Source organism: Rissa tridactyla, chromosome 11, assembly GCF_028500815.1.
Source record: "Rissa tridactyla isolate bRisTri1 chromosome 11, bRisTri1.patW.cur.20221130, whole genome shotgun sequence".
Classification (NCBI taxonomy): domain Eukaryota; kingdom Metazoa; phylum Chordata; class Aves; order Charadriiformes; family Laridae; genus Rissa; species Rissa tridactyla.
In genome coordinates this window covers 9,684,992-9,710,028 of record NC_071476.1, presented here as the reverse complement: position 1 = coordinate 9,710,028, position 25,037 = coordinate 9,684,992, and the positions used below count along the sequence as shown (strand labels likewise).

The 25,037-nt window shown below is 50.5% G+C and overlaps 1 protein-coding gene across 2 annotated transcripts in view; it reads right to left on the bottom strand.

Annotated features, from left to right (window-relative positions):
- Positions 1 to 25,037, bottom strand: part of ARHGAP26 (Rho GTPase activating protein 26) — a 149,189-nt gene that overhangs the window by 79,845 nt on the left and 44,307 nt on the right. For both annotated transcript variants that reach the window (XM_054217059.1, XM_054217060.1), the window contains exon 12: positions 4,994 to 5,030. In XM_054217059.1, the coding sequence (XP_054073034.1) occupies positions 4,994 to 5,030 (37 nt within the window). The remainder of the gene's footprint in view (positions 1 to 4,993; positions 5,031 to 25,037) is intronic.

The following is a 25,037-nucleotide window of genomic DNA, read 5'->3' as shown; positions in this document are numbered from 1 at the left end:
GGTACAAACCAAGCAGTCCTTCCGGATGGAAGTGACCAAGCATAACCCTCCCCAGTAGAAGAATAAGCTCTTCCACTTGAGCTCTGGATCAGGAAAGGTCAGGGATTTATTTGCAGTAGTTATATCCAGAAATAATATCTGATTAAATATCCAAAGTGCCTTTATTCATCCTTAGATTTGACTTTTAATGAGCACTGTAAAAGCTCGATTTCCTCTCTCACAGAAGCAGCTTCTCTTTGTCTCATTCATTCACCCAATGATTCAGTTCAGCGACAGCGCAGATCAAAGTAGGATTTGTCCCTACCACTGTCCTGGCCCTCACGCTCGCGCCATTAGCCCCAGCAGCACAGTGACCCACAGCCCTCAGCTTCGGCTCAGCAGCTCGCACCCCTCTTAGCTTTGCTGCGGGTCAGGAGCAAGGAGAAAGGAAGGGCAACCGATGGCCTTTTGAGCTGGCCCAGGAGAGCCGGGCTGTGGGAGCAGGCCCGGAAGAAACGCAGGCTCTGGGATCCCAGCCGCTTTGGCCAAACCAAGCCTGGCCTGTTACGGCCCCGTCCTCCTTCCTGCTCTGCTCCGTGCCCTGACAGCAGGGCTAGTGCAGCGAGAGGGTTCACCAAGATTAACAGATAAAGAAAAAAAAAAAAAAAAGAAAAAAAGAAAAAAACCTGCTCTATCAAAAACCTCACTAAACCCGAATCTTCAGCTGCTGACCTCAAGGAGAGTTTCCACTGCGGCCAGGCAGAGGCAGGAACGTGCGTGCGGGAGGGATGGGACACACAGCCCACGATTTAAACCGTGTGGAGCTGCCTCCTGCCTCAGCTGGGTCAGGAGAGGAGAGAGGGAAGGCAGTGGGGAATCAGCGAGGAAGAGCAAACTCTCGGGGCTGCCACAGAAAAGCATGGCCAACGTGTGTCTCCGCTCTTCCCAACAGGTATCCCTAATCCCCATGCTATATCTTTAAAACTGCCTCTCCAGCTGTAACAGGGAGTGGATTTACAAATTCTTCTGTTATCAGAGGCAGTATTTTCCTCCGCGCATGCATTCAAACCTGCTGCAGGAGCAAAGCCCACAGCCCTGCCTCCTGCTATTCCCTCTCCCCTGAGGCTCCCATATCCCAGGGAAGGGCGTGAAACACAGCTCCAGGCCAAGATACACGTCACAGGCTCTTTACACAAGAGCAGCATTTCAGTGCACAACTGAGATGCCATATTCATATGGTAATCTAGCAGAGAAATATTTTATATCAGCCAAGGTGATACACATCGCTTGTATTACAGCCGTTGCGCGCATACACACACTTATCTGACCTTCGTGCAGCATCATATTTCTACTGCTACTGAGCTGGTCTCATCCTGGTCTATTTTTGCCTAGCAGATTATTTCTATTTAATCCATTAATTCCTTTACTTTATGCTGATATGGCATATCAGAGCATCGGTAAGGGGGTAAGAAGACGGAATCAGCTCTGTTCAGCCCCAGGTAACCCCAGCTGTGTGCGCATCGGTCATGGCAGCGCAAGGTCAAAGCAAGCTCTTCTGCAAACCCCGCCAGGCGTTTCTGTGCCCTGCAGTGAAGTGCCACGGTGATTACCGGTACGAATTCTCTCAAAGACCTCATGAAACTAAGTGCCACACAGAAAGGGAGAAACCAAGCACCAGAGACCAGAGAGAAATGAGTTTTCAAGTCTTACTTCAAGTCTCCAACTGCCAGTGAGCTGCCAAGATTGGGAAATGAAGACTACTGGGGAGGGCCAGGCCACCCAGGCAAGCGCACCAGCAGACAGGGCAGTCCAGGGACTCAAGGTCTATGAAGAGCTTATGGAAATAAAGACAGCTTTTGATGGGGTCCTGAACTAATAGGCAACCAAGTGGATATGGAAAACGGAGAGGGAAATGGTGGGGATGGGAAGGGAAAGGAGTTCTTCTGTAATTTTCCATGCAATAAGCACAAATGGCCTGGAGGATTTGTTTCCACAGAGCAGGGCAAGTCCTCCTGGTTTGCAAACTAGTGCATCTAAATTCATCTGGCTCCCGCGGTTCACTGACACCCCCTCGCCCCCACCGCTCAGCACCGCTTCCTCCCGGCTCCTAAAGAAGATTAAGATAAATCACCCTGTAGGCCGATGGCCATCTGGCCACACAGCAGGATGTAAAACCCAAACGCTCTGCAAAATTAGATAGTGGCCAAAAAGCAGACTCACTATAGCACTGCGAGTCTCTTTCAGACTCACATAAGTGTGGCAGGAAGCAGAGGTATATAGGTTTTCAGGGTCAGGAATTGCATCCGGACTCAATCATTGCACTCATTTCGAGTCCTTATAGGAAGCTCCTGTATCAAGGGCCGCGTGGCACACAGCCAGTCTCCGAATCAATTTTAAGTGTAGCTGGTGAGGCAAGCAGTTCACTACAGACATGGTTTTAATGAGGGCTAAAGCAGAGTCAGATGTCTGAACATACCAGTGGCAGCCCCAGTCGGAGGCGTATGTGAAGATAATTGCCACCAGACGGTTCAGGAGCGCGGCTACATAAGCAGCCTTCAGCCGAAGGTCCCAACGCACTCCCCAGCGCGGGGGGAGCAGGGTCTACAGAGCAGACAAGGAGGATTGTTCTCATTTTTAAGATGGACCATCAAAATGGAAGAGGTACTAAAAGATAAGAAACTTTGCCAAAGCCTCCTCAGCTGATTAAACCCCAGCTTCGCACTCGTCTGGTAAAGACGCGCAGGGAGAAACTTGGCATTTGTTGTCTTCATCAAAGTCTCGCTACACTTTGCCAACCACTGAGCTGCTTCAGAGAGGCAGGACGGATGCGGGGGCTGCAGTCACTACCAGCACTACAAACAACCAACCTTCCAAAGCCGCACCGGCAGCCCCAGGCCAGGCTGGGAACTGACACAGGAGCTGCCCCCAGGTCGGGGACAAACCGTCTCTCTCCTCAAAGCTACCAGCCTCCAGCAGCCCCAGCGTGGGCATCCAGCTAGGGATCCGTCCAGGGGCTGACCACACAAGGTACCTGCAGCAGCCGCACGCCATGGGCAGGAGCAGCAGCAGCAGCAGCAGCCGCCCCACTCAGACCCTCTCGGCCGAGCATCACCCCAACAGCCCCACGGAGCAAGACATTCCCCTCCGACACGCACACCCATTTCACATTAAGCATGGGAAAAGAATCTATTTAGATGCCTGCAGGTCAGCCTGGTGCTGGCCACACCACTGCCAATGCGGGCCCTCAGTGAGGCTGTGCACAACTAACCACAGGCAGAAGCCAGGGCTCAGGGTGCAGAAAGAGCCCAGGTGGATCACAATCACCCAGCCCTTACCCAAGGAAAACCCAAAGAGGCATTTAGGAGCCCCTGCCTGGGGTCCGTTGTAAGCTTGGCAGCTGAAAACCCAGATTAGACAATACAAATAACCCTGGGAAAGTCATGGGCACACTTGACTCAAGCTCTTACCATCTCTAAAAGGGCTGCCGCTACTTTGTAGGCTGACTCCAGCGTAAGTCACAGCCCCAGGAGAATATCTGGCTGACAGCACGTAAGATGGGAAGGTCACAGTTTGACAAGCACTTCTTTCAGAAGCAGTAATTACTTCACCAATTGCTTCACCAATCTTTCCTTCCACCCCCATCCCTAATGTTTTCTTTGCTTTTGCATAACCCCTCAACAAAGTTTAGAAAATGGTTATTTTAACATGTTTCTTGAGCCAAATTGCCACGTATTGTCCTGGCAGAGCCAGTGGCTGTGTGCAGGGAACACAGAGCAGTGACAGGTCATGGCCAGGCTAAGACAGAGTTGAGCAACGCCTGTTGTCCATGCCTCAAAAACCTAATTTTTCACCTCTGTAAAATGGAGAAAAGATGTTCTACGCAGACCTCACATCCATTGGGACTGCGGCATTAGCCATACTGTCCTTCAAGAGCACGATGCACAGCATTTAACTCTATGAGGACCATCTGGGTTGCCCAAAGCCAAGAGGAATACTTGGGGATGAGATGGATGCACAGCTGACGACATGGAGGACCAACAAGAAAGGGAGAAGCCACATCAGAGAGCGGAGAGGAGGAAGAGACTGTTTTGTGCAAGGGCTGAAAATGGGTGCAAGGAACATTATCTGCAAATTATACCTGTTATTATGAGAAAAATGCTTCTACTTAAGATGAAAATGCCCTGTCTGAGGCAGCATAAAAATGAACTATTTACTAACCGTTAACCCAGGCTGGGCTCCTGCGTGACCGATGACTTTGGGGGAAGGAGGGCAGGGATTACAGTTTTGAGTATTGCAATTACGGCAAATCAAACCTACCGGGAAATGGCTCAATTAAGGGTTTTCAAACACATGACATAAGAGCCAGGACCAGGTGCAACCGCTCCTCTAACAAGAAAAACAAGTGCTTTCTTGACCCAAGTCTTTGATTGCCTGAACTACAATAAAAACAGCTTCTTTTTTTTAGGGGCTCTTGTTGACAATCCTGATCAGGCGGGACCTCCCTACTCTTTATATTTTTGCTCCAGTTCCCCTGTGGGAAAGGCCTAGTCATCCTCCACACTCCAGCTCAGAAAGGAGAGCTGGCTGGTCCAAGATGCCACCTGCACTCGTTGGCTGCGATAAGCGAGAGGAGCTGGTCCCGCTGGTCCCAAGGCACACCAGCACCCCCTGTGCCACTGCTGCGGCCCAGGGACAGCAGGGTGCGGGGCAGGCAGGAGGGGACGCAGCCCAGAGTGCCAAGGCAACAGCTCAGCACCGCTCTCCATGGCCCTAGGTCCCACCACCAAGTTTCTGCACCAGTTCCCTGCTAGGTGCCTGACCCAGCTCCTCCCCAGGGCCACCCTGTGGTCCCCACGCTGACCCCTGTCACCCCACACCCCTGGCCCAGGGGAGCACAGCCCAGCCCGCTGTCCCCACTGCCGGCAGCTCAGCCTCTCCTGCTGACCCACCAAAGTCTGCACACCACACAGCACAGCCACCTTCTCAGGGGTCTGCCTTGAAAAGAAATACTTACTGCCTTCACTTTGGTTGTCCTTGTTCGAGTTGTAGACCTGGAAAACACAAGAAGAAAGTCTTATGAAGACCCTGGCTCCACCTGGTAAGGGGCTGCTGACACGTCTGGTGTCACCCCAACTGGTGACAGCTGTCGGAAGGACCTGCCTTGACCTCCCCAAATCCACCACAGCTTTCTGCATTCAAAACGTCAGGTTGCCACAGCTTTGGAGTTCCATTAAAATAACTAGGGCAGTTCTTAAAACATGAGAATGCAAATGGGATGGACTAGGTAAAAACACAAACTAAAGGGACTTTTAAACAAAACGAAGGTGGGCATTCCTCTCCTCTCGGCTCTTCACAAAGACGCACATGAAGGATGTAAACTTAGACCAAAGCAGACAATTCCCTTTATATCTTATGGGCATTACAGCAACATCTGGTAGGTGTAACGCAGGCAAGTTGCACCTCACTTGCAAGTACAGCCTGAATGAATGAGTCAGGCACAGAGTAAGAGAGGAAAAGACGTGTCATTAATTTAGAGAGGACTTGAAGTGCAGAAGGATGAGGCAATGCATCCAGCGCTGCCCATGACAAGCCACCCTCTGAGCCAACGCTGGGGCTTCATCCCAAGACTCTCGTGTCCTCAAATATCGGTGCTTTTCCTCCTGTCCCGATCACAACTACAGCTTGGCTACTTTAGATCAAAGTAATGTTTCAGTGGATACAGTAAAAAGAGGAAAAACAATGGCAGAAGGGTTTAATCACAGTCTGAGGACGATTTAAAAGCCTAGCATAATGAAAACCGCGGCTGTAAGAAGATCAGCCTTCAGACAGGTTGTATTTCTCCAGCTCAATAGAGTAAAACGTTTAAAATAATCCTTCGTCAACCCACAGCCCCAACAGAAACACACACACCGGCGCTCCATCAGCATCACAAGCTGGAGCCAAGCGTGGCAGCATCCATTCAAACAGGAAAAAAGGGCTGTGTAGGCTGTGCACACCCTTCCTCTGCTGGGAACAAAGCTGGGAGCCCCCTTTCACGGGCAGTGAAGCACGGGGAGCTGATTTAATCACATGCTACTTCCAGAAATAGCAAGCAGGGAAGGAAAGTTTCCAAAGGCAATGTTGATAGCAACACAGAAGGCAGCAACAGCCGACACATCCGAGGGGAGCAGGGGGGAGGAGAGGCTCTGATCTGCAGGCAAGCGTTTCTCAACCTTTCCCACCGCAGGCTCCGAATATATGATACTAACACCGAAGACAGAGACTCAGATGCTGCCCCTGAGTGCGAGGGTCTGTGTGCTTCCAGTGTGGTCCCTGCTGTCAGGATGTCCACTGAGAGCTCCAGCAGAAGCACGAGGCCAGGAAGCTGACAGTATAATGTCCTCAAGGGACCGGTGCCAGCAGCAGCCAGGCACGCATGCTACTGACCACAGAAGACCTCACCACCGCGCTCACCCTGGGTGCCCCAACACCAGCCCAATACCCCCACTACCCCTAGCAAAAAAAACCCACAAAAAGGCTGTGTGTCACATAGCACATCGAGATTATGCCACTTAAACAGATGCCTTCCTTGGAGGTCATCAAAACACAGGCTATTCTATGCTCTCCCACCTACAGGCCACCGTGCCAGCCTCGCAGAGAGTCACCAAGTGGCAACTGCACGGACACCTCTGCAGTGGCAACGCGGACGTGAGCAGCTCTCGCCCACACACCAGCTGCACTGACAGTCGGACCACTGAGCCAAACAAGGGAGCTTCATTAAAGCAGCATTAAAGAATGAAATGAACCTGTCCATTTGTCTCCTGCAGGCTTATCTTTAACAGAGGGAGACCTGTCCCTTGATGCCACCCACCACACGGCACCATCGGGAGGGGCACATCAGCTCCGCCACCCAGGACGCGTTTAGGGAAGCACAAATCTCATGGTGTAGTTCAAAACGGAGGGTTTGGGCAGAGACTCACCCCTCAACACTAATTCCCACCCTTCCTGGAATGTTTCCCAAGGAGCACCTTCCCTCTCCCCCTCCACCTAGCTATGCAATGCAAAACAAAGTAGAGGTTTTTGTTTGCAGAAGAAATCCATCATCTCACATCTGGAAACTGGGGGATGATTCAGCAGCAAAACCAGCTGTAGTCAGCACGTGAGTTCTCCTCCAGGAACAGGGTTTATATCAAGAAAATAAAATAAGTGCAAAGAGGGAAGGAAACCACCAGCAGGCTCCTCCGCCAGTGGAGCCACCTAGTAGCCCTACCCTCCCCTGAAGTCTTTCTCTGCAACTTGAGTACCTCTGCCGAGAACTCACCGAAGAGACCAGGGACACAGCTTGAGGTAACTCTGATTCAAAGGCTTACAGACACATGGCCCTTCCTCGGGATCCCACGCAGACTTCAAGCCCATCACTCCACCTTGGCTTACCCCAGACACGTAGGTTAACATTATATACAATAAAAGGGTGAGCCGGCTCTCATAGCTTTGCTTTCCACTTAGAGCTGTGTTACCAGCCAAGAAGCCCACCCAGTCAGCCCCCTGCTTCACCCACAACTGCGGTCCCAGCCCAGCCACTGTCCTTGCTGAGCACACACCAGTTCCTGTGCTGGGGACACCAAAATATTTTCCAATTCTTCTGGGTCAACCCAGGTTTCAGCCACTTGCTCTGGCACTTAAGATGCTTCCTGGCACTGCTGTCCTTCTCCCAGTGGCTTCCTCTGCTGCCCAGGCCTGAAGGACCACTCATGCAGCTCAAGTTACGGTGCACAGCACAGCAGCCACAGGGAAAAATGTGTCTGCCTGCATATTCACTCTTCCAGTTTGGTTACATGAAACAATAGAGAGGTTGTTAATCATCAGAGACTGTTCTTTAAAAAAAAAAAGGGAGAAGGACAGACAAGGAAACACAATATGCTTATGCCATTAATTGCAAAGTATGCACACAGTGAAAAGGAAATTTCATGCAGAGGTCAACTATGCAACCATAAAACAAGGAGATACTGTCATCCTACATCCATCTTATTAAGGACAAACCTTTTATCCATTGTCAGTGTGTTAATCCGTTAACAACACTCCACAACATCATAACCAAGCCCCAACTCTATAATACCATTCCCTTATCCAAGAAAAACACTACTTTTAAAAAGAAATCCTTTTCCTGTATCGCCTCAAGCCTTTTGAAGGGAGAGATTTTTTTAGGATAAGAGAAAGTTTCCAAGTTTGAAGAAAGCTCTGCTGTGTAAGAGGTCCAAGAGCGAAGCTCCCCCAGCACCCTCCAGGCCATCATCTGCCCCCCTGTCAAAATTGTGCCCTTAAACAGGGCTGACCCATCCCACAGAGACCCCTTGGGGTCTTGGCACAGCACAAGTCACTCCTGCCCAGCTTGGCTTGACGGATATTAATATTCCGCTCTTTCCAAAATAGCTTTGATAATATGCAGGGCTTAAAGCACAAGGATGCATTTTAAGATTAAGGCGCATATGCAAGTCAGCCAGTTGATGGACCAGCCTTCCTCCCTGCGAAAGTGTCCTGAATTTTAAAGAGGTTCTTACTGTTCATTATACCCAAGTCTCCATTGATTACTGACAAAAATACAGATTGTTCAGACAGGAGCATTTTTCCCCTACACCATCCTCCTTGTAACTCCACCACACTGTTACACTGTCAATTCAGCTTTACAGCACGGCAGAAAATTATAAATCAAATCACTTCTGCCAAGGGACGGAGGCAACAGAAGCCGTATGCTCCCTGGTGCTCCCCATGCACAGCGTGCTCTCTGACCTGCCTGATTCTGGTGAACAAGCTCTGCCACCCAGTCCAGAGCAGAAAAACTCGGCATGTGGAAAAACTCAGCAAGGCTGGGGAGTAACCCCCATAGCTCCTGGGTCACTGGAGCTGCATCCAGACAACAAAGATCTTTGAAGCTCTCGGTACAGATGCTCTTCCAGCAGATGCTGTGCAGCCACCCCTGACCTCCATGTCCGCCCAGAAGTCCAGGCCCACCGCTGCCCACCACTGCACCGGTCTGTGGATGCAGCCAGTGTGGCGACCACAGCTGTTCCTCCTTCGCCACATTTGAATCCAACACAGGCAACCATCCCACCACCGCCTGCCAGCCACGTAAAGCCTTTGGCTGCAAGCATCTCACAGAATCATAGAATCGTTTGGGTTGGAAGGTACCTTTAAAGGTCATCTAGTCTAAGCCTCCTGCAATGAGCAGGGACATATTCAACTGGATGAGGTTGCTCAGACCCCATCCAGCCTGACCTTGAATGTTGCCAGGGATGGGGCATGTACCACCTCTCTGAGCCAGGGGCTCACCACCCTCACAGCAAAGAATTTCTTCCTCATATCTCATCTAAATCTCCCCTCTTTCAGCGTCAAACTGTTCCCCCTCGTCCCATGGCTCCCCTCCCTGATCCAGAGTCCCTCCCCAGCTCTCCTGGAGCCCCTTTAGGGACTAGAAGGGGCTCCAAGGTCTCCCCGGAGCCTTCTCTTCTCCAGGCTGAACGCCCCCAGCTCTCTCAGCCTGTCCTCACAGCAGAGGGGCTCCAGCCCTCCCAGCATCTCCAGGGCCTCCTCTGCACCTGCTCCAGAAAACAGTTGTGATATCTCCGTGTGATGTGCTCTGCTCTAGACCACGCTCACTGCCTGCAGCACACAGTCAGGCATCGCTGGGGGCTCAGGGGCGCTGGCGTGCCCAGCGCAGGGATGCACGGCACGGAGACCCACAGCTGGGGCCACGTCTGTCCTGGGAGGAGTGTCAGGAGAGATGGGTGCCAGACTGGGAGCACATGGCTTTCACAGACATCTTCCAAACTGCCAAGTGCTGTATTTGAAGAGAGAGGCAGATATATTTCTTTTCCTCTCCCCAAATCCCCTCTCTTGCGCAATTCCCACACTAAGGTTTGCTGGAGGCTGCCTCGCCATGGCCACACGGGTGAGCACCAGGTGCCGGCTTGGCACAAGATGCAGCACCAAGGCACCAGGCACTGGTGCTTGTGGCAGCCTAAGTGGGAAGAGCAGCACATTTCCACCTCGCAGGGTCATGGCATTTAGCAGACAGCATGCTGGGGGTGTGCTGAGAACAGGACGGGGACAGACAGGCCGTCCTGCAGACACACACATCACCCAGGAGAGAGGCCGATGAGAAAACACCATAAGATACATGTATTTGTGTATGCACACACACCGTTTTCCTGTTGTTAACACACTCTGGAGAAAACAGACCTAAACCCAGAAAGCTTCTCATGAAGTAAAAAGCTTCTTTCACTTTTCAGTATTAGTCACTGACAAAGGGTAGGAAATTTGAGCAAAGAGAGCCTGTGCTGAGAGGTGAAGGGCTCGTGTCCCGCGTACCGCCAGTGGGAACAGGCTTGGGTATAAAACTCACAAACTGGGGCTAGTGACTAACCTGGAGACAAATCCCTACCCTGCAGCACCACAATCGTTCCAAAATCACACTCTTACTAATTATTCCCATCTGATTGTATCTTCAGAAACAAAATATCTTTACTAGAAAGTTTCAGAAGTGATATGAATGGAAAAAATGTATATTAACCTAGTACAAAATTTACAGACCTTGATGCCTTGAGCTTAGTTTTCTAAATTCATACTGGAGATGGTCAAATACCCTGAACAAAACCAGATTGTAGTTGTGTTAGCGGAAGCTACTGGTGCTTCATTTCTGCAGAATCACCATCAGTGTGCACTAGCAACCCAGAAAGCCAACCACATCCTGGGCTGCAGCAGGAGAAGCGTGGCCAGCAGGTCGAGGAAGGTGATTCCCCCCCTCTATTCCACTCTCGTGAGACCCCACCTCGAATACTGCATCCAATTCTGGAGCCCCTACTACAAAAAAGATATGGACATGCTGGAACGTGTCCAGAGAAGGGCCACAAGGATGATCAGAGGGCTGGAGCACCTCTCCTATGAGGACAGACTGAGAGAACTGGGGTTGTTCAGTCTGGAGGAAAGAAGGCTCCGAGGAGACCTTATAGTGGTCTACCAGTATCTTAAGGGGGCCTACAAGAAAGCTGGTGAGGGACTTTTTAGGATGTCAGGTAATGGTAGGACTAGAGGGAATGGATTAAAACTACAGATGGGTCGATACAGATTGGACGTTAGGAAGAAGTTCTTCACTATGAGGGTGATGAGACACTGGAACAGGTTGCCCAGAGAGGTGGTGGAAGCCCCATCCCTGGAAGTTTTTAAGGCCAGGCTGGATGGGGCTCTGAGCAACCTGATCCAGTGGGAGGTGTCCCTGTCCATGGCAGGGTGGTTGGAACTAGATTATCTTTAAGGTCCCTTCCCACCCTAACGATTCTATGATTCTATGATTTGGAGGCTTAAAAAAATGCCTTTACACCCTATTATTGAAAAATTGTGAGATTCATCTGTAAGTAATCCAGAAGCACAAATTTTATAAGAGCACAACAGAAATTGCAATTATTATTTTGAAATTTTCCTGCAAAGCTAAAATTTCTCCCCCAGAACACTTGCACTAAGCTCAATTGTTAACTCAATATTTAAGATAATTTATCAACGAACAAGTTAATTCTTCCTGGTGAAATATTTCACCGAATATACACTACGTGTTGCAGAGGCAACAGTTTTACAGAGACGGCTGAGAGGCCTGCGATGTTGAAGGATGTGCTAGCTAGAAGAGAGAGCCCAGGAAACAAGGCCAAGCCGCCCTGCTTCTCGATTCATGTCTCCAACACCACACGGACCAAAGTATGGGCAGAAGAAGGAATGCAGACCACCGTACCCACCCCATTCCCCCCTCAAACTTCATCTCTGTCATTACTACATATAACTACCTACGTTGGAGGGTAATAAAAACATAAGCTGTGGATTTTCATAACCAAAAATCCTCCAATAGACACCATCTGTAGCCTGAAATACTTCTACAGCCACCATTCATGGCCTGGTGCCATCTTCTGCTTGTGCACAAATAAACCACAACCAATCCAATCCATCAGTTTTCCAACCTGATCCTAAATAAATTGCACACAGGAGCATGCAAAGAGCAAACAGGGATGTGGGCTGGTTGGGATGAAACTGGATTGCGGGAAAAGAAAAGGGAAAGGAAGCAGCTGGGGTTTGGAAGGGGAACTAAGAAAATATGATATTGAGTAATTTTATGTTGATTTCCTCATTTCAGGGTTCACTCTGGCTGCCCGTGACGTCTATTAACCTCCACAATAAATTAACTGAGCTTTCATATGGCAATTGCATGTGTGCACACGTCCTTTATATGAACACACCACATTTCATATACAAAGCAGTGTTTTATTTAAAATTCAAAGTGGCCCAAGCTAAGCTGTATCCCTTGGAGGTTGCACAGCATTCAGCACAGTTCCCAAAATCTTCCAGGTTCCAACATCAGCATGAAATTCTGCCCAAATTGCTAAAAGCTAGAGGAAAGAATTGTCTCGTTTCTCAGAGGTGGGAGATTTATAGAACGCCTTAACCAATACCAGCAGCCCTCTTCTGCAGCCACAGACAGAGGGATCACCCTTTGAGAAGGAACCCGCCATTTCGATCACCTAGCCCACGCCCTGGCATGGAAGATTCCACCTTACACACCTTCTGCTAGTGCTGGGACCTACCCTTCAACCCAGACTTTCCATTTAGACTAAAGCTACTGTCCAAATGGGCCAGTCCTGCCAGATTTCCTCGGTCTCCCTGGAGGAGCGCAGTGTTTGTAAAGCCCTGAGCAATAGGAGGAAATGCTGCAGTGTTATGCAATTTCCTTGTGATTCATATTCAGAAATCCTCAAAACAACCATGAACGAGTTTTTCAACTTTCAGCTCAGAAGATGCACGAGCCAAAAGAGTATAAATAGAAATCATTACATTCCCTCAGAATTGGTAGTCCAACTGGCTTGCCAGCCACCCAAGGACAGGCTGTGAAGACATGGGCAGGAGGAGCACGGACATTTTACACGGGTGTTTTGCAACTTTTTTTATAAAGGAAAAGGGAAAATGGGGTGAAAACAAGCATGATCCACTTGGAACAAGGCTTTTGTCTTAACCTCTTTCTCACTTGCACACCAATGATGCACCTGGTCCCCGCAGTCCAAATCCTAAAGTCCTTGTCCCCTTCAGCGCGCAACAGAAACTGAAACGCATCAAGATCAGTCCTGGAGAATTTGTTTCCAATCTACACAAGAAGTTGGAAGCCTGAGAAGCAGCAACCATTAAGGAAAAGGTTTATGAAAATTCTCCTGCAATGCCTGGACAAAAATCCCTTCAGGATGGTGTTGGACGGTGCTCTTAGGAAGAGGCCAGAGAAGGCTAACTTATTTAATTCACTTGTAGCTTTGGTAGCTCACAAAAACCCCCTCTGTGCTGTGAATGACGACAGGCAGGTTTTGCATGGAGATCTTGGGTAACTCAAAGGGCCTTCAAGAGAGCCGAACTTCAGTGAATTATTGAGCACATTCCATTTAAAAGATAAAAAGACATTATTTTGTTTCTACTTTTTTTTACTGCCAAATCCTCTGTTATTTCCACAGCAATTCAAGAGAAAAAGAAAGTGAAAAAGTAGTATTCTGAAGCATAATTTTAGCAGATATGGGTGGCCCATTTTCTCTGACTGTGAAGACTACAAGGAGTTACCTCCTCACTTCCTCAAGCCATTGCTGGATGCAAGCACTGTCAGGGACTTCTGAGAAGGGACAACCTGAGGATAACCCATTTCTTCTGGCCAGGCACGTTAGTGCTCACTTTTCTTTTCATGTGGCTGTTACTGCATTTCTACCTTTTTCACGTTTTTACCAACCCTGGCTTTCGTAAAGACGGGCAGCCTACAGCCCTCCCTGCCTCCCCTCACCCGGTCACCCAGCCCACGAGCACCTTTCCCTTGGGAGTGATGCCGGAGAAGCGGCTCCTCAGCTTTGCTTTCCCCTGCCACAGGAGGACAGACGGGAGAAGGCGATGCCCTGTAGACGGACGGCAGTTTGCCCAGAGGAGACCCAGAAGTTGCTCTGAAAAACTTACACTCCCCAGGCAAGCGTTTCCCTTGCCAGGAACACTTTACACACCGTTTTGCTGCTCTTGCTGTCACGTTGATGCTCCTGCCATGCCATTTCACTTGCCCTCATTAGGCAGGCAGGGACACTAGCAGGTACCAAAGCCACAAAACACGCCGAATGCCCCACGTCCTCGTGCCTGCGTGTCCACGGAAGGTCATGGTGGCCCCGCTGAGCTCCGTGGGCAGCAGCATGACGCTGTGGTTTCACAGCTGGCTTTGGTTTATCTCACACCGTCCTGCAGCCAAAGGAAACCGTCTCGCCCTCGTCACACTCACAGCCACACTCTGCCACCGCTGCTGGCAAAGACAGTGCTAGCACCTGTACAGCCGCGCAGGGAGCGTGGTCCAGCTGCAAATCAACCTAGCAAGCCAGATATCAGTATTATTGTTACTTGACAGTCTGCAACCAGATCAGGTTCACAGCGCGGGCACACAAACATTCGGTCCAGCACCAGAGAAACAGAGACTGAACGGTTGAGGATGGAGAGGCGGTAGAGGCTTCCCTCTCCCCACAGCTGCCCAGATGTGCATGGAACGGTGTATGGAAGTTCACCCTGAGCCAGCTCCAGCCTCGGAGACACAGAGCACCTCTCCACCCTGCTGTCCTACCCAAAGCCTGCCTGCTGACGCCCAGAGCTGTACGTCATGAGGTGCCACACCACGACACCCCAGAAGGGCAGGGACTATTCACTTAGCAGTAGGTTCCCAGCATGCTCCTCAGCCCTGTCCCCGCAGAGAAACGTCTCCCGCAGTGTGCACAGGAATGTCCACAGCCTCTGAGCACCTGAGGGTCCCTTCACGAGGCGGGGTGGGCATGCCCAGGGAGGGGAGGACACCGTATACCCTGCTCCTGCACCAACAGGTAAGGGGGAAAAGAAAGGAAGGAAGGAAAGAAGGAAGAAAGAGAAAAAGAAAAGAGTGAGATCGGCACAGATCCATCCCACACCAGGCAGGATCCTCTGCACCTGACGCCCGAGCAAGCTTGGCACACCGTTGCAGAGCTGCTATGTTGGGACACAGCCCAGGAGCAGGATGCCAGCAAAGCACAGAGGAGGAAGGCTCATGCACAAAAAAGCATATTTCCTTGTTAAAAGCAGGACACCTGGCAACCTTGATGAAATCAGCCCTTGTTTCTGGCTCTGCCTTATCAACCCTGTTCTATTTTTGTCCGAGAGCCAGGTTTTCATACTACAAGCAGGATTTTCAGAGCTAGGCTACACTGTGTTGTGGCTAGAAATAACCTTCCTTGCTCTCTGAGCCAGAACGATATAGATAGGAGCAAGATCTTTCCCAGCCCACATCCCTGCAAACCTCCCTGCAGGGGGAGGGGAGGAAAAAATATGCCTTGCTTCCCAAGTGAAAGACTTGGCAGGGCAGCAAAAACCCGCTGTGAAATGCTGGTTTATGTCATTCAAACGAGGGCTGTTCATTTGGAAGAGGGTGGCCCAGGGTCCCTGGCAGCTCCTTCCTTCCCTCCTTCCTTCCTTCCTTCCCTCCCAACCTACTGTTCAACACTGAACTAATGCATTGCAGTCAGAGCCACCCCCCACCTCCCTTCCCTCTTCCCCTCTCCCCCTCCTTCCTTCCAACATAAATTTCAGCTCAGAACTTACACTGATCCCTGAGCCTGATTCAAAGGAAAAAAAAATTAAAAATAATAATAATTAAAAAAAAAAAAAATCTATCAAAAGCAAAGCATCTGGGGGTTTGAATCCTCTACTCGGGTCTTGCTCTTCTGTCTCTCCAAGCTGAACTAAATGATGGTTCTAATTAAAAACAAGCCCACGTTTTATTACAAGTGCAGGCATTCCCAAGAGCCGCCGAAGCCGGCCGGGCTGCCCGCCAGCCATCTGGGCTGCTTAGCTCAGCGCACTTACATAACCCGCGTGGCCGTCACCTCAGGGAAAAATTACCTGGGTCAAACCAAGGAAAAAATTACCTGGGTCAAGCTATCAACCCACCATGTCTAAATGTTAAAAGGAAATCAAGCAGCAGACAGCTTGGGGGGAAAAAATAAGGGGGTAGGCAGAAGCGACAGGGAACAAAGCATGTTAGACATACAGCAGTCTCTAGAATAATGTAACTAAAGGTCAACTGGTTTAAAAAAATACATTTTTGGAATAACTAAAGCGCTTAGTTTCACAAAGCAGAATTTTTAAGCAAGTCCAGCAGAGAACATATGTTCAGACCACTCAAGTGACTGATTAAAAGTAAAAACTTCTGCTAGTTTAACAGCTTCCCATAAGTTTTCTAGGATGCTTGAGCAACAACTTGCACATCCTCCTCCACCAGCTATCTGTGCTGGAGTCCGGCCAGCTTCTCGCTCTCCCTCTCTCCCGCAAACACACACGCCCTTCCTCCTTTCAACGTCTCCTGACGAACAAGGAGCCTGAACACATCAAAACTAACCTAATTTTAAATGACAGTGTCATCTATATTTTTAAAATAACTGTAACACAGGCATGCCTCGCGTTCCTCCTCTGTGAAGAGAGGTTTTACACTGCCCAGTTGCTCTGAACAATGGCTAGTGGTTTAATGCCAAGGCTGTAACATCTTTGAGGCGAGACCACTTTCAATCCCCAGTTTGCACAGCCGCTCATGGGGGACAGGCTGGGTCGGCCGTCAGGCAGGTGTGCCGGCAGCGCAGACCATCGCGGGGACCCCCAGGCCCTGGGAAGGTCAGCAGAAAGGGGTGACCATGATCCCACCCTCGCCAGCCCTGCCCTCCGCACCCAGGAGACCTCTGCGAGCCCCGGGCAGCTGCAGAGGTGGTTTCTCGGAGCAGTCCTGGGGTGCAACACAGGGCTCGCAGAGCCCCTTTCCCTCCCTGGTACTGGGAGCCAGCCCCATGGAGACCTAAATGGTCTCAGTGCCCCTCTCCAAAATGGCAGCAGGACATCTACCCCTTTCCAGACATGACCTGAAATTCCACAATGCTAACAGCCTCCTGGGAAACTACTCACCCCCAGCATGTACCCGGCACTCATAAGGAGCATTTCTACCATGCGGCATCCAACAAGCCCTGGTTGAGAGACAGCATGGGGCACGTCCACGCTGCTGCTGCCTGAGCCCCGTGCAGGAGCTGCCGTCCTCGGCAGCCTGCCCGCTCCTGCCAGAGCCCAGCCTGGCTCCGCGCAGGCACCGCGCTGCGGGAGGTCTGCCAGGAACAGCAACCGAGGGTGGCACGGGAGAGAGACCAGAGGTACAGAAATAAGATGATTAAAATATTTGGTGTTTCAAAGGGCAGGCTTTCTTCTGATGCTGCAGCTAGGGGAAGGAAAAAGCCTAGGTCAGGGACTGTAGTGGGTCTGTAGCGGGACAGTAAATCACTACTTACAATGAAATGTAAGGATCAATAAAGGAAGGAATAAAGAAAGAGGTTACTTGTGCAACTATTTGTACAGTGAATAATTTACTTTACTTTTTAATTTAGAATAGAAAAAAGATACTCTAATAGTCTATTCAAATTGGCGGAGAAGTTTGTTCTACTAACATGGAGCTATTCCCTGAATTTCTACATGTTTCTTGAATTGCTTGCTCAAATAACGCTAAGCAGAGGTGACATAGGAGCAGAGAGAAAAGGAAAGCCAACATACTCCCTTTGGTCTTTGTGCCTCCCCACAGAGACTGCTAGCACAGCTGGGCAGATGCAGCCGGAGGGTGGAGAGATGGGTTCGCACCAAAGCAGTGTAACGAAATCACTTGATGCAACCACTCTGCAACCTTTTCTTAAGCTGTTCCGCCTGTCAGGGCCCAGACCTACAGACAAGTTACCACATGTCGGCTGATCTATCCTGTTCGCACACACGCCGCGCTCGTCGCCAGCACGCTGCAATTTTCAAGTTTGATTAACCATCTATCCCCAGGGACTCTGCAAACTCAAACCGCCTTCACCACCACGCTCACCTCCTGGCCTGAACCAAAGTAAAAGAAAAACATGCTGTGCTGCAGCGGAGTCGGTGGGTATTACACACCAATGTGTGTTGTACGATGTCCTGTGGATCCGTAACTGGACCAATGCTCAAATCCCAGCCCTCACTCCTCTGCGCGTTTGCCTCTGTGGGTATCAGCAGCAAGATAATACAAGGAGAGACAGGCAGCTGCCAATGCTTCCCCAGCAGAACCAACACCATCTCCCAAAGGGAGAGCGAAACCCAGCTTGTGACATGGCACCAACCATCCTAGTCTCCAAGTACAGCCCGACCTCCATAGCCAATTTGTGCAGCACAGACCACAATGAAGAGTACCGTGGCAACACTGGCTACAGCAAAGAATGCATCAAAGAAATGACGAGGCATTCGTGCACAGGAGATGAAAACCAGAGACAGGAGCCACTCCTGGATGTCCCCAGCGATAGAGCCAGAAGAAAGAGAACAAGTCACAAACTTTCCGAAAGTGGGTGGGACAGCACTTTCAGGTGTGTAAAAGCAGTCCAGAGCGTTCTTTTCTCTTTCTAAGATGATCTAGAATGCTTCTCTCAGTACTTTTCTCTTTGTGATCCAAACAGCTTCTTAAGCAAAGTACAAGAAACTGTCAGCCTGAAGCAGCAGCGATTCTGGCTGGGTGAGCTATCAACCACTGCACCAGCATTTGCTGGAACTAGGAATAAAAGCCTGAAGTCAAGGCTTTGGACCTCACTGGCTTAAGTGCTTTAGAAACAAAATAAAAGCTTATAAACTCAGCGTAAAGTTACTGCTATTATAGCCTTAAAATAGGTTACAAAACAGGAGAGGGAGAAGAAGGGAACAGCACTAAGTGATGTGATACAAAAACTAACATGGAACACGACAAATTATCATGGAATCATAGAATGGTTAGAGTTGGAAGGGACCTTAAAAATCATCCAACCCCCTGCCATGGGCAGGGACAACTCCCACTGGCCCAGGTTATCATTCAGTCTGAAAGCTCAGGCTGATTCTCTGAAGACACTCTTCCACCACTGTGTCCCCAAAAAGGACAAAGAACTTTTTTGGCAAAAATCTTGAACTGTGGGACACAAAAGAGAGAAGCCGGGGCAGGTTCTGCTGCCAAGCCAGCAGCGCGGCTCGCCATCACTGCAGCCATGGGTGATGGACATACTTCCACTGAGAGAGAGGTGCCACCCTGGGAGGCAGTTCAGATGCTCCCAGGCGGTGCGAGAGCATGGGTGAGACTGCAGCTTCGGTTCAGGGAAAGTTCACTAGGTTGTCTGGGTCGGGGAGCAGATTAGAAGCGAAGAGAAAAAGCAAACAATAGAAACTTAGAGATTGAGAGGGGTCAGAGTGGGGAAAAAATGTTCTGTTCAGCAAAGACAGAGAGACAAAGAGATGGAGAAGCAGCAACTGGAATGAGTCAGGTCACAGAAAACAGAACAGAAAGAACGAATTCGCCATAAGCAAACAAACCCAGGCAAGATGAAGGCCATGAAAAAACTTCACGATAAAGCATACAAAAATAACCATCTTTCTCTGGAAAGCCCATGGAAACACATGTCTGTGGGATCGAGGGGGTAAAAAGATCAGCATGGAAAAGGCTGAGAGTAAATAAGATGGAGAGACAGACACACATCAAACCCCTGAGAGCACCAGAAGAGCAAACGTGATGATTGCTCTGACATCTCGCCCACAAGCTCCTCGTGCAAAGAGAAAACAGCCAAAGACCACCATCTGTAGTCAAAGATGTTCTGGGTGAAGATTCTTCTAATGTCTCTAATAATTCACTTCTAGAATCATAGAATGGTTTGGGTTGGAAGGGACCTTTAAAGGCCACCCAGTCCCACCTCCCGCCCTGGGCAGGGACACCTCCCACCACACCAGGTTGCTCCAAGCCCCGTCCAACCTGGCCTTGAACACCTCCAGGGATGGGGCAGCCACAGCTTCTCTGGGCAACCCGGGCCAGGGGCTCACCACCCTCACAGCAAACAATTTCTTCCTGAGATCTCAAGTAAATCTCCCCTCTTTCAGTGTCAAACTGTTCCCCCTCCTCCTATGGCTCCCCTCCCTGCTCCAGAGTCCCTCCCCAGCTTTCCTGGAGCCCCTTGAGGGACTGGAAGGGGCTCCAAGGTCTCCCCAGAGCCTTCTCTTCTCCAGGCTGAACCCCCCCAACTCTCTCAGCCTGTCCTCACAGCAGAGGGGCTCCAGCCCTCCCAGCATCTCCGGGGCCTCCTCTGGCCCCGCTCCAACAGGTTCATGTCCTGTCCTAGTGACTACTGATTCACAGCCAGCGCCCTCAGGGAAAAGCACAGCTGGCATTATCAGTTGCTGTAGTGGTTGTTCCCGCATCCCGCCTGACACTGGCGCAGCAGCAGCTGCAAAAACTGCACCCTACGCTCAAATCTGATGGAGACAAGGACCAGCAAGAGGGGTTTTCAAGCTCTGCTGGAAACACTTCGCTACAGAGGTAATGAGCGCAGTACCAAAACCAATATAGAAGAAAGTGACCTCCAAGGAGTTGGAGATGAAATGAATTAAAGTGATAAAGCAGATCTGTGGGTTCCAGCGAACCCCAACACGATACGAGAAGGTCGGGAAGGCGTGCGGTCAGTGCCCCACCACATCCCCCCGTGGCAGCACGGGTATTGGGACTGAAGTCCTTCAAGTTAATTTATTTTTTGAATGAGCCAAAATGACAGGAATGCCGAGGTTGAAAGCACTGGATTGAGTTCAAAAGACATCATTTCCACTGGGAAATTAATCTCTCACCATTTTGTATAATTAGACAAGGAAAATGAAAAACAATTTCAGAAAGAATTCCCAGAAGCAATATCCGAGGAGGAGGCGGGAGGCGAGGGTGCTGCCTGTTGGACAGGAATGCAAGGCTGGGCTTTGTTGTTACGCTGGGGTTTGCTACAAAAACACAACACGACAATTCCAGAGCAGCAACGCCGGCCGAGCTCCAGCGCCGCCACGCAGCTGTCGGATGGGGAGCGCAGCCGAGGGGCCGGGACCAGCACCGCCGCCGCGGGAGCTCCAGAAGCACTGGTGGGCCTCATCCCACTGCCCTCAGCCATGGCACAGCATGGCCGGAGCTGCCAAAGGGCCACCGCACCTGGCACTGCATAGTCCATGGGGAGGAACCGCTGGAGAACCTTGAGTGGGGAGCGCCATGGGGAAGGCTCCTGCCCTGCAGTCGCCAGGCCAGCGGTGGGGTGGAGAGCTGCTGACCAGCAGCCATGCTGCCAGCTGCTGGCTATTTCACTTCTGTTCCTCGCACCAAACCAAGTCAGCCACCACCACGGGCCGGCTCTGAGGAGGGCACAGGCCCCACCACAGCAGGGCACCATGGCCCCCGCCGCAGGGCACCCCAGGCCCAAACCCAAGTGATATAAGATGGTGGCAGTGGTCCCCATGGAAACACCCAGCCTCAGACCTGGAGGCGATGGAGGGACAGGGAGGGGGGAAGGACCCCCATGGCTGGGGAGGGACAGAGGGAAAAGCCGAGAGACCCTTTAAGTTTTGAAGGTACTGCGCTCACCTCCCTGCAGTTAACGTGATTAAACACTGCCTGCCCCCAAGGTTATCAGTTGCTCGTTTTGGGGCAGCAGGAGAAGGAAGACAGAGAAACAGGGGAAGGACGCGGCTCTAATTTTGGGCTGTGCCGGGTTTTGGGGACAAAACTGGGAAGCGAGAGCTTTCCCCAGGCCGTGCAGCACAAAGAGCCCCGGAGCAGGGCAACAGGCAGGGGCAGCCCGGTTGCGGGGGCACAGGGCTCCCCCAGCCCCGGCCGGGCCAGGGCAGCCCCCGACACCCCACAGAGCCCCCAGGGACGTGGGGGGCTGCCCTGGTCCCCGCTGGCACACAAGTGCAATGAGCGGGCTGGTCTCAGCTTGCCATCTAGTGGAGACCCAGCCATACGGCCTCCCCCCACGCCGCCCTGCTCCATTTTGTGCTGCCCGCAAGCCCACGGCGCTGGGGGACGACCTCCGCTCCCAGCCCAGTGCAGAGGCGGCACCGACCACCCAAGACACAACTCCAGCCTGTCAATTGGCACCGGGGTGGCCGCCACAGCCCCAGTGAAGGTCAGGGTGGCCCACACCGCCACAGAGCCGAGGAGGAGTTAGGCTCTGCTGAGCTGAGTCATGGCTGGAAGCCTGGAGGCGGCTGCAGAAAGGGAATCGAGTCCTTCACGCCCACCATGATACGTCTGATCACCCGGAGCTCCTGCTGGCTGCAAGCAAGAACCCTCAGCACCCTGCAAAACCAGGCAGCATCACAACCCCTGCCGCCGAGGAAAGGCTCTGGGTGCCTGTGCAGGTTCACAGGCACTTAGACATACTGACCTCACCTGGTGCTTACTTTCATTAGGCTGATAAACAACAGACCTGCCGTAAACTCTAAGCCATCTCCTATAGCTACAGGTATGAGCCAGGCCTTGACTGAAGGCTAAGAAAGAGTTTGGTTGGGGCTCAGACAGAGGAAAATAAATTACGGACAAGACAGATAAAGCGTGCTGCTGAAGTGGCAGCCAGCAGTGGGCACAAGGTGCTCCTTGCCCAAGCAAAGGAGTGGCACATCTAGGCAGAAGAATGCTTTCAGCAAAGGGCTGCTGGTGCCTGCAGACCTTCGGCACCTAGGGAAGGTCTGAGAGAGTTTAAGTGTCTCCATAATATCTCAAAAATGTGGATCTTGCCCTCTGGGCTTCCATTAATTCAGCTGTAACCACTTCTGAACGCCGCAAGTTCCCAGCACCGACAAACAGCATCGCATTTCCAGCCAGGCCCAGCCCCTGGTTGGGAACATGAACACAGCATCTCAGCGCCTGGCACAAAACCCAGGCACCGCAGCTGCCACCCGACTGTCCCCCACGGCCCTCAGCTCCACACAGCTTGGTGGCCATGCAGCCCAGCATCCCCACACAGAGGGGCAGACATGACTAGACCTCAGGGCCAGGGGGGAAAACCCTGGGAAGGTTTCTAGACAGCAGAGCGGTCAAGTCCTGGAATCGTCTTCCAGAATGGGAGCAGAAACCTTATTTGCTTTCCAGAGGATGGAGCTTAATCACCCAAAGACTAAGTCACACGAGTGCCAAGAAGAACAAGGCCCTTCCAGTACAACAGGTCCAACCCCTGGGAGGTGCCAGGACAAAACCCACCAGCTTCTGCGGTGCTGCCTTTCCATTCAGTGCCTAGCCTTCAGCCTCCCAAAGCATGCAAGGGACTTTGTTCTTCCTTTTGTGAGCTTGCAGGTTATGTTAAAGAACTGAAGAGAGGGTAAGGGGAGCAGAAGGAAAGGAGAAAGTACTGCTGATGTGTCCCCATTTCAGAGTCCTCCTTCCCTCCCCTGCAAGGGCATAGGACCAACTGCTTGTCCGCAGTCCGTAGTGCACTAACAAAACCAACTCCAGTATCAAATGCTGGCTATATTTTTATAGACTTGTATTGCTTTAAAGAACAAAAAAGAAAAACAAAACAAATCGAGCAAAGGGCAGCACGATGCAAGTGCCAGAACAGCACTGCTCAGATCCCATCCATGTCTTATTTCCTCTGACAGGATCACAGGCTGTTGCATTTGCCATTTAACACTAACTTCTCCATCACGACTCAAGATTACGGACAGCGGATTTATACAGCTCAACAGGGATATGATCTAACATGTTTCATATCCTAAACCCTCTACCTACCCTTACATTGCGAGGCTCATTTTCCTGGAGAAAGGTTTTCTTGTCCCAAACACTTCCAACCCAGTACACCACCAGTCTGCCCTCACTGATGTGAGAATGATTTCTAAGATTACCGACCTGCTCGGAAGGTAATAGCAGGAACCGCTGACACTGACATCTCTCTCTTGGCTGGCACGCTCGCTGCAGACTTGGCAAGCAAAGCCACAACCTTACTAAAATGCTTATCTTGTTCAGTTCTTTGCCACAAAGCAAACAGCCTAATTTGCGCCTCTCTTAATCCTGCAGCCTGCCACAGCTGCTGCTGTGAGCCAACACAGCTTTTACTCTTCACTCAGGCTCCAACGAAGTTTCAGAATCACTCTGGCCTCCACCATACACACTTGCAAACTGCATCACCAGACGAGAAAAACCATAGGAAAATTATCCTGAGTATCTTAAGAAAAATGAATGCAACCGCTCTTGTTGCTAACTGTTACGGAGTTAGCATTTTCTTCCATTTCCAGCCTCTGTAACATAAAAGAAAACCCAAAGTCAACGCAGGGTTTTTAGTCAAATTAGTAACAAGTGGTAAGAGTTAACAGACTGATGATAGCTATCTGGAGACTGCTTTGACTGTAAGATGTATAATAAATCTTTTCAAGTTGTGACAAATGTCTTGGCTAATGTAGCCCACATTCTATGTTTAGATCTTACTAAAATGTAATACAATATTTGGTTTTAGTTTTTTTAACTATAATTAAGAAACGAACTCCAGTCCACTTTAATCTCTCCACAGCCTGAATTTGCACATGGAATCACCGTCCCCACCATGCCAATCTTTCCCACACTCGATATTCAAATCAAAGGAAAACCAGACATTCTTTCCAGTAGGGTTTTTTTGGTTACAGAAATATAGTCAAAGCATAGAATGGATATTTCTAGGAGTCCAAAGGTTAAATCCTTGTCTCTTGCTCAAGGAAATCTCTGTGGAGCAGGTAACATCCCACACCCTGGTGTTGCAAGATGAAAACCCAAACAGAACAGATCAACAACTCCACTTTTGACGGATCAAGGAGGATAACTGAGGACAAGGAGCTACCTTGTCTGTCAACACACACCATCTTTGGCGGTAAACTGCCTCTTGGATCCATTTCCCTACAGGCTTCATTCCCATGGCTCCCACACCACACCTGGAAGGCCAGGTTCAAACGCCATTAGCATTTAAGTGCCACGAGGTATTGCATTAATGCGCAGCAGCAATCCTTGATGTGCTGGATGAGCAAGCTACTGATGGGCATGATAGGGAAGAATAGAAACACGCAGGCGGCAGCATGAAGACCTGTGTGTTTTTGAAGGAGTTCACATAACCAGATTCTGAAACAGGATAATCCAGGCAGTCCTGCGTTTGTTACTTCATAGCACCTTTCGCATAGCACAAACACGCAAAATCTCTGGC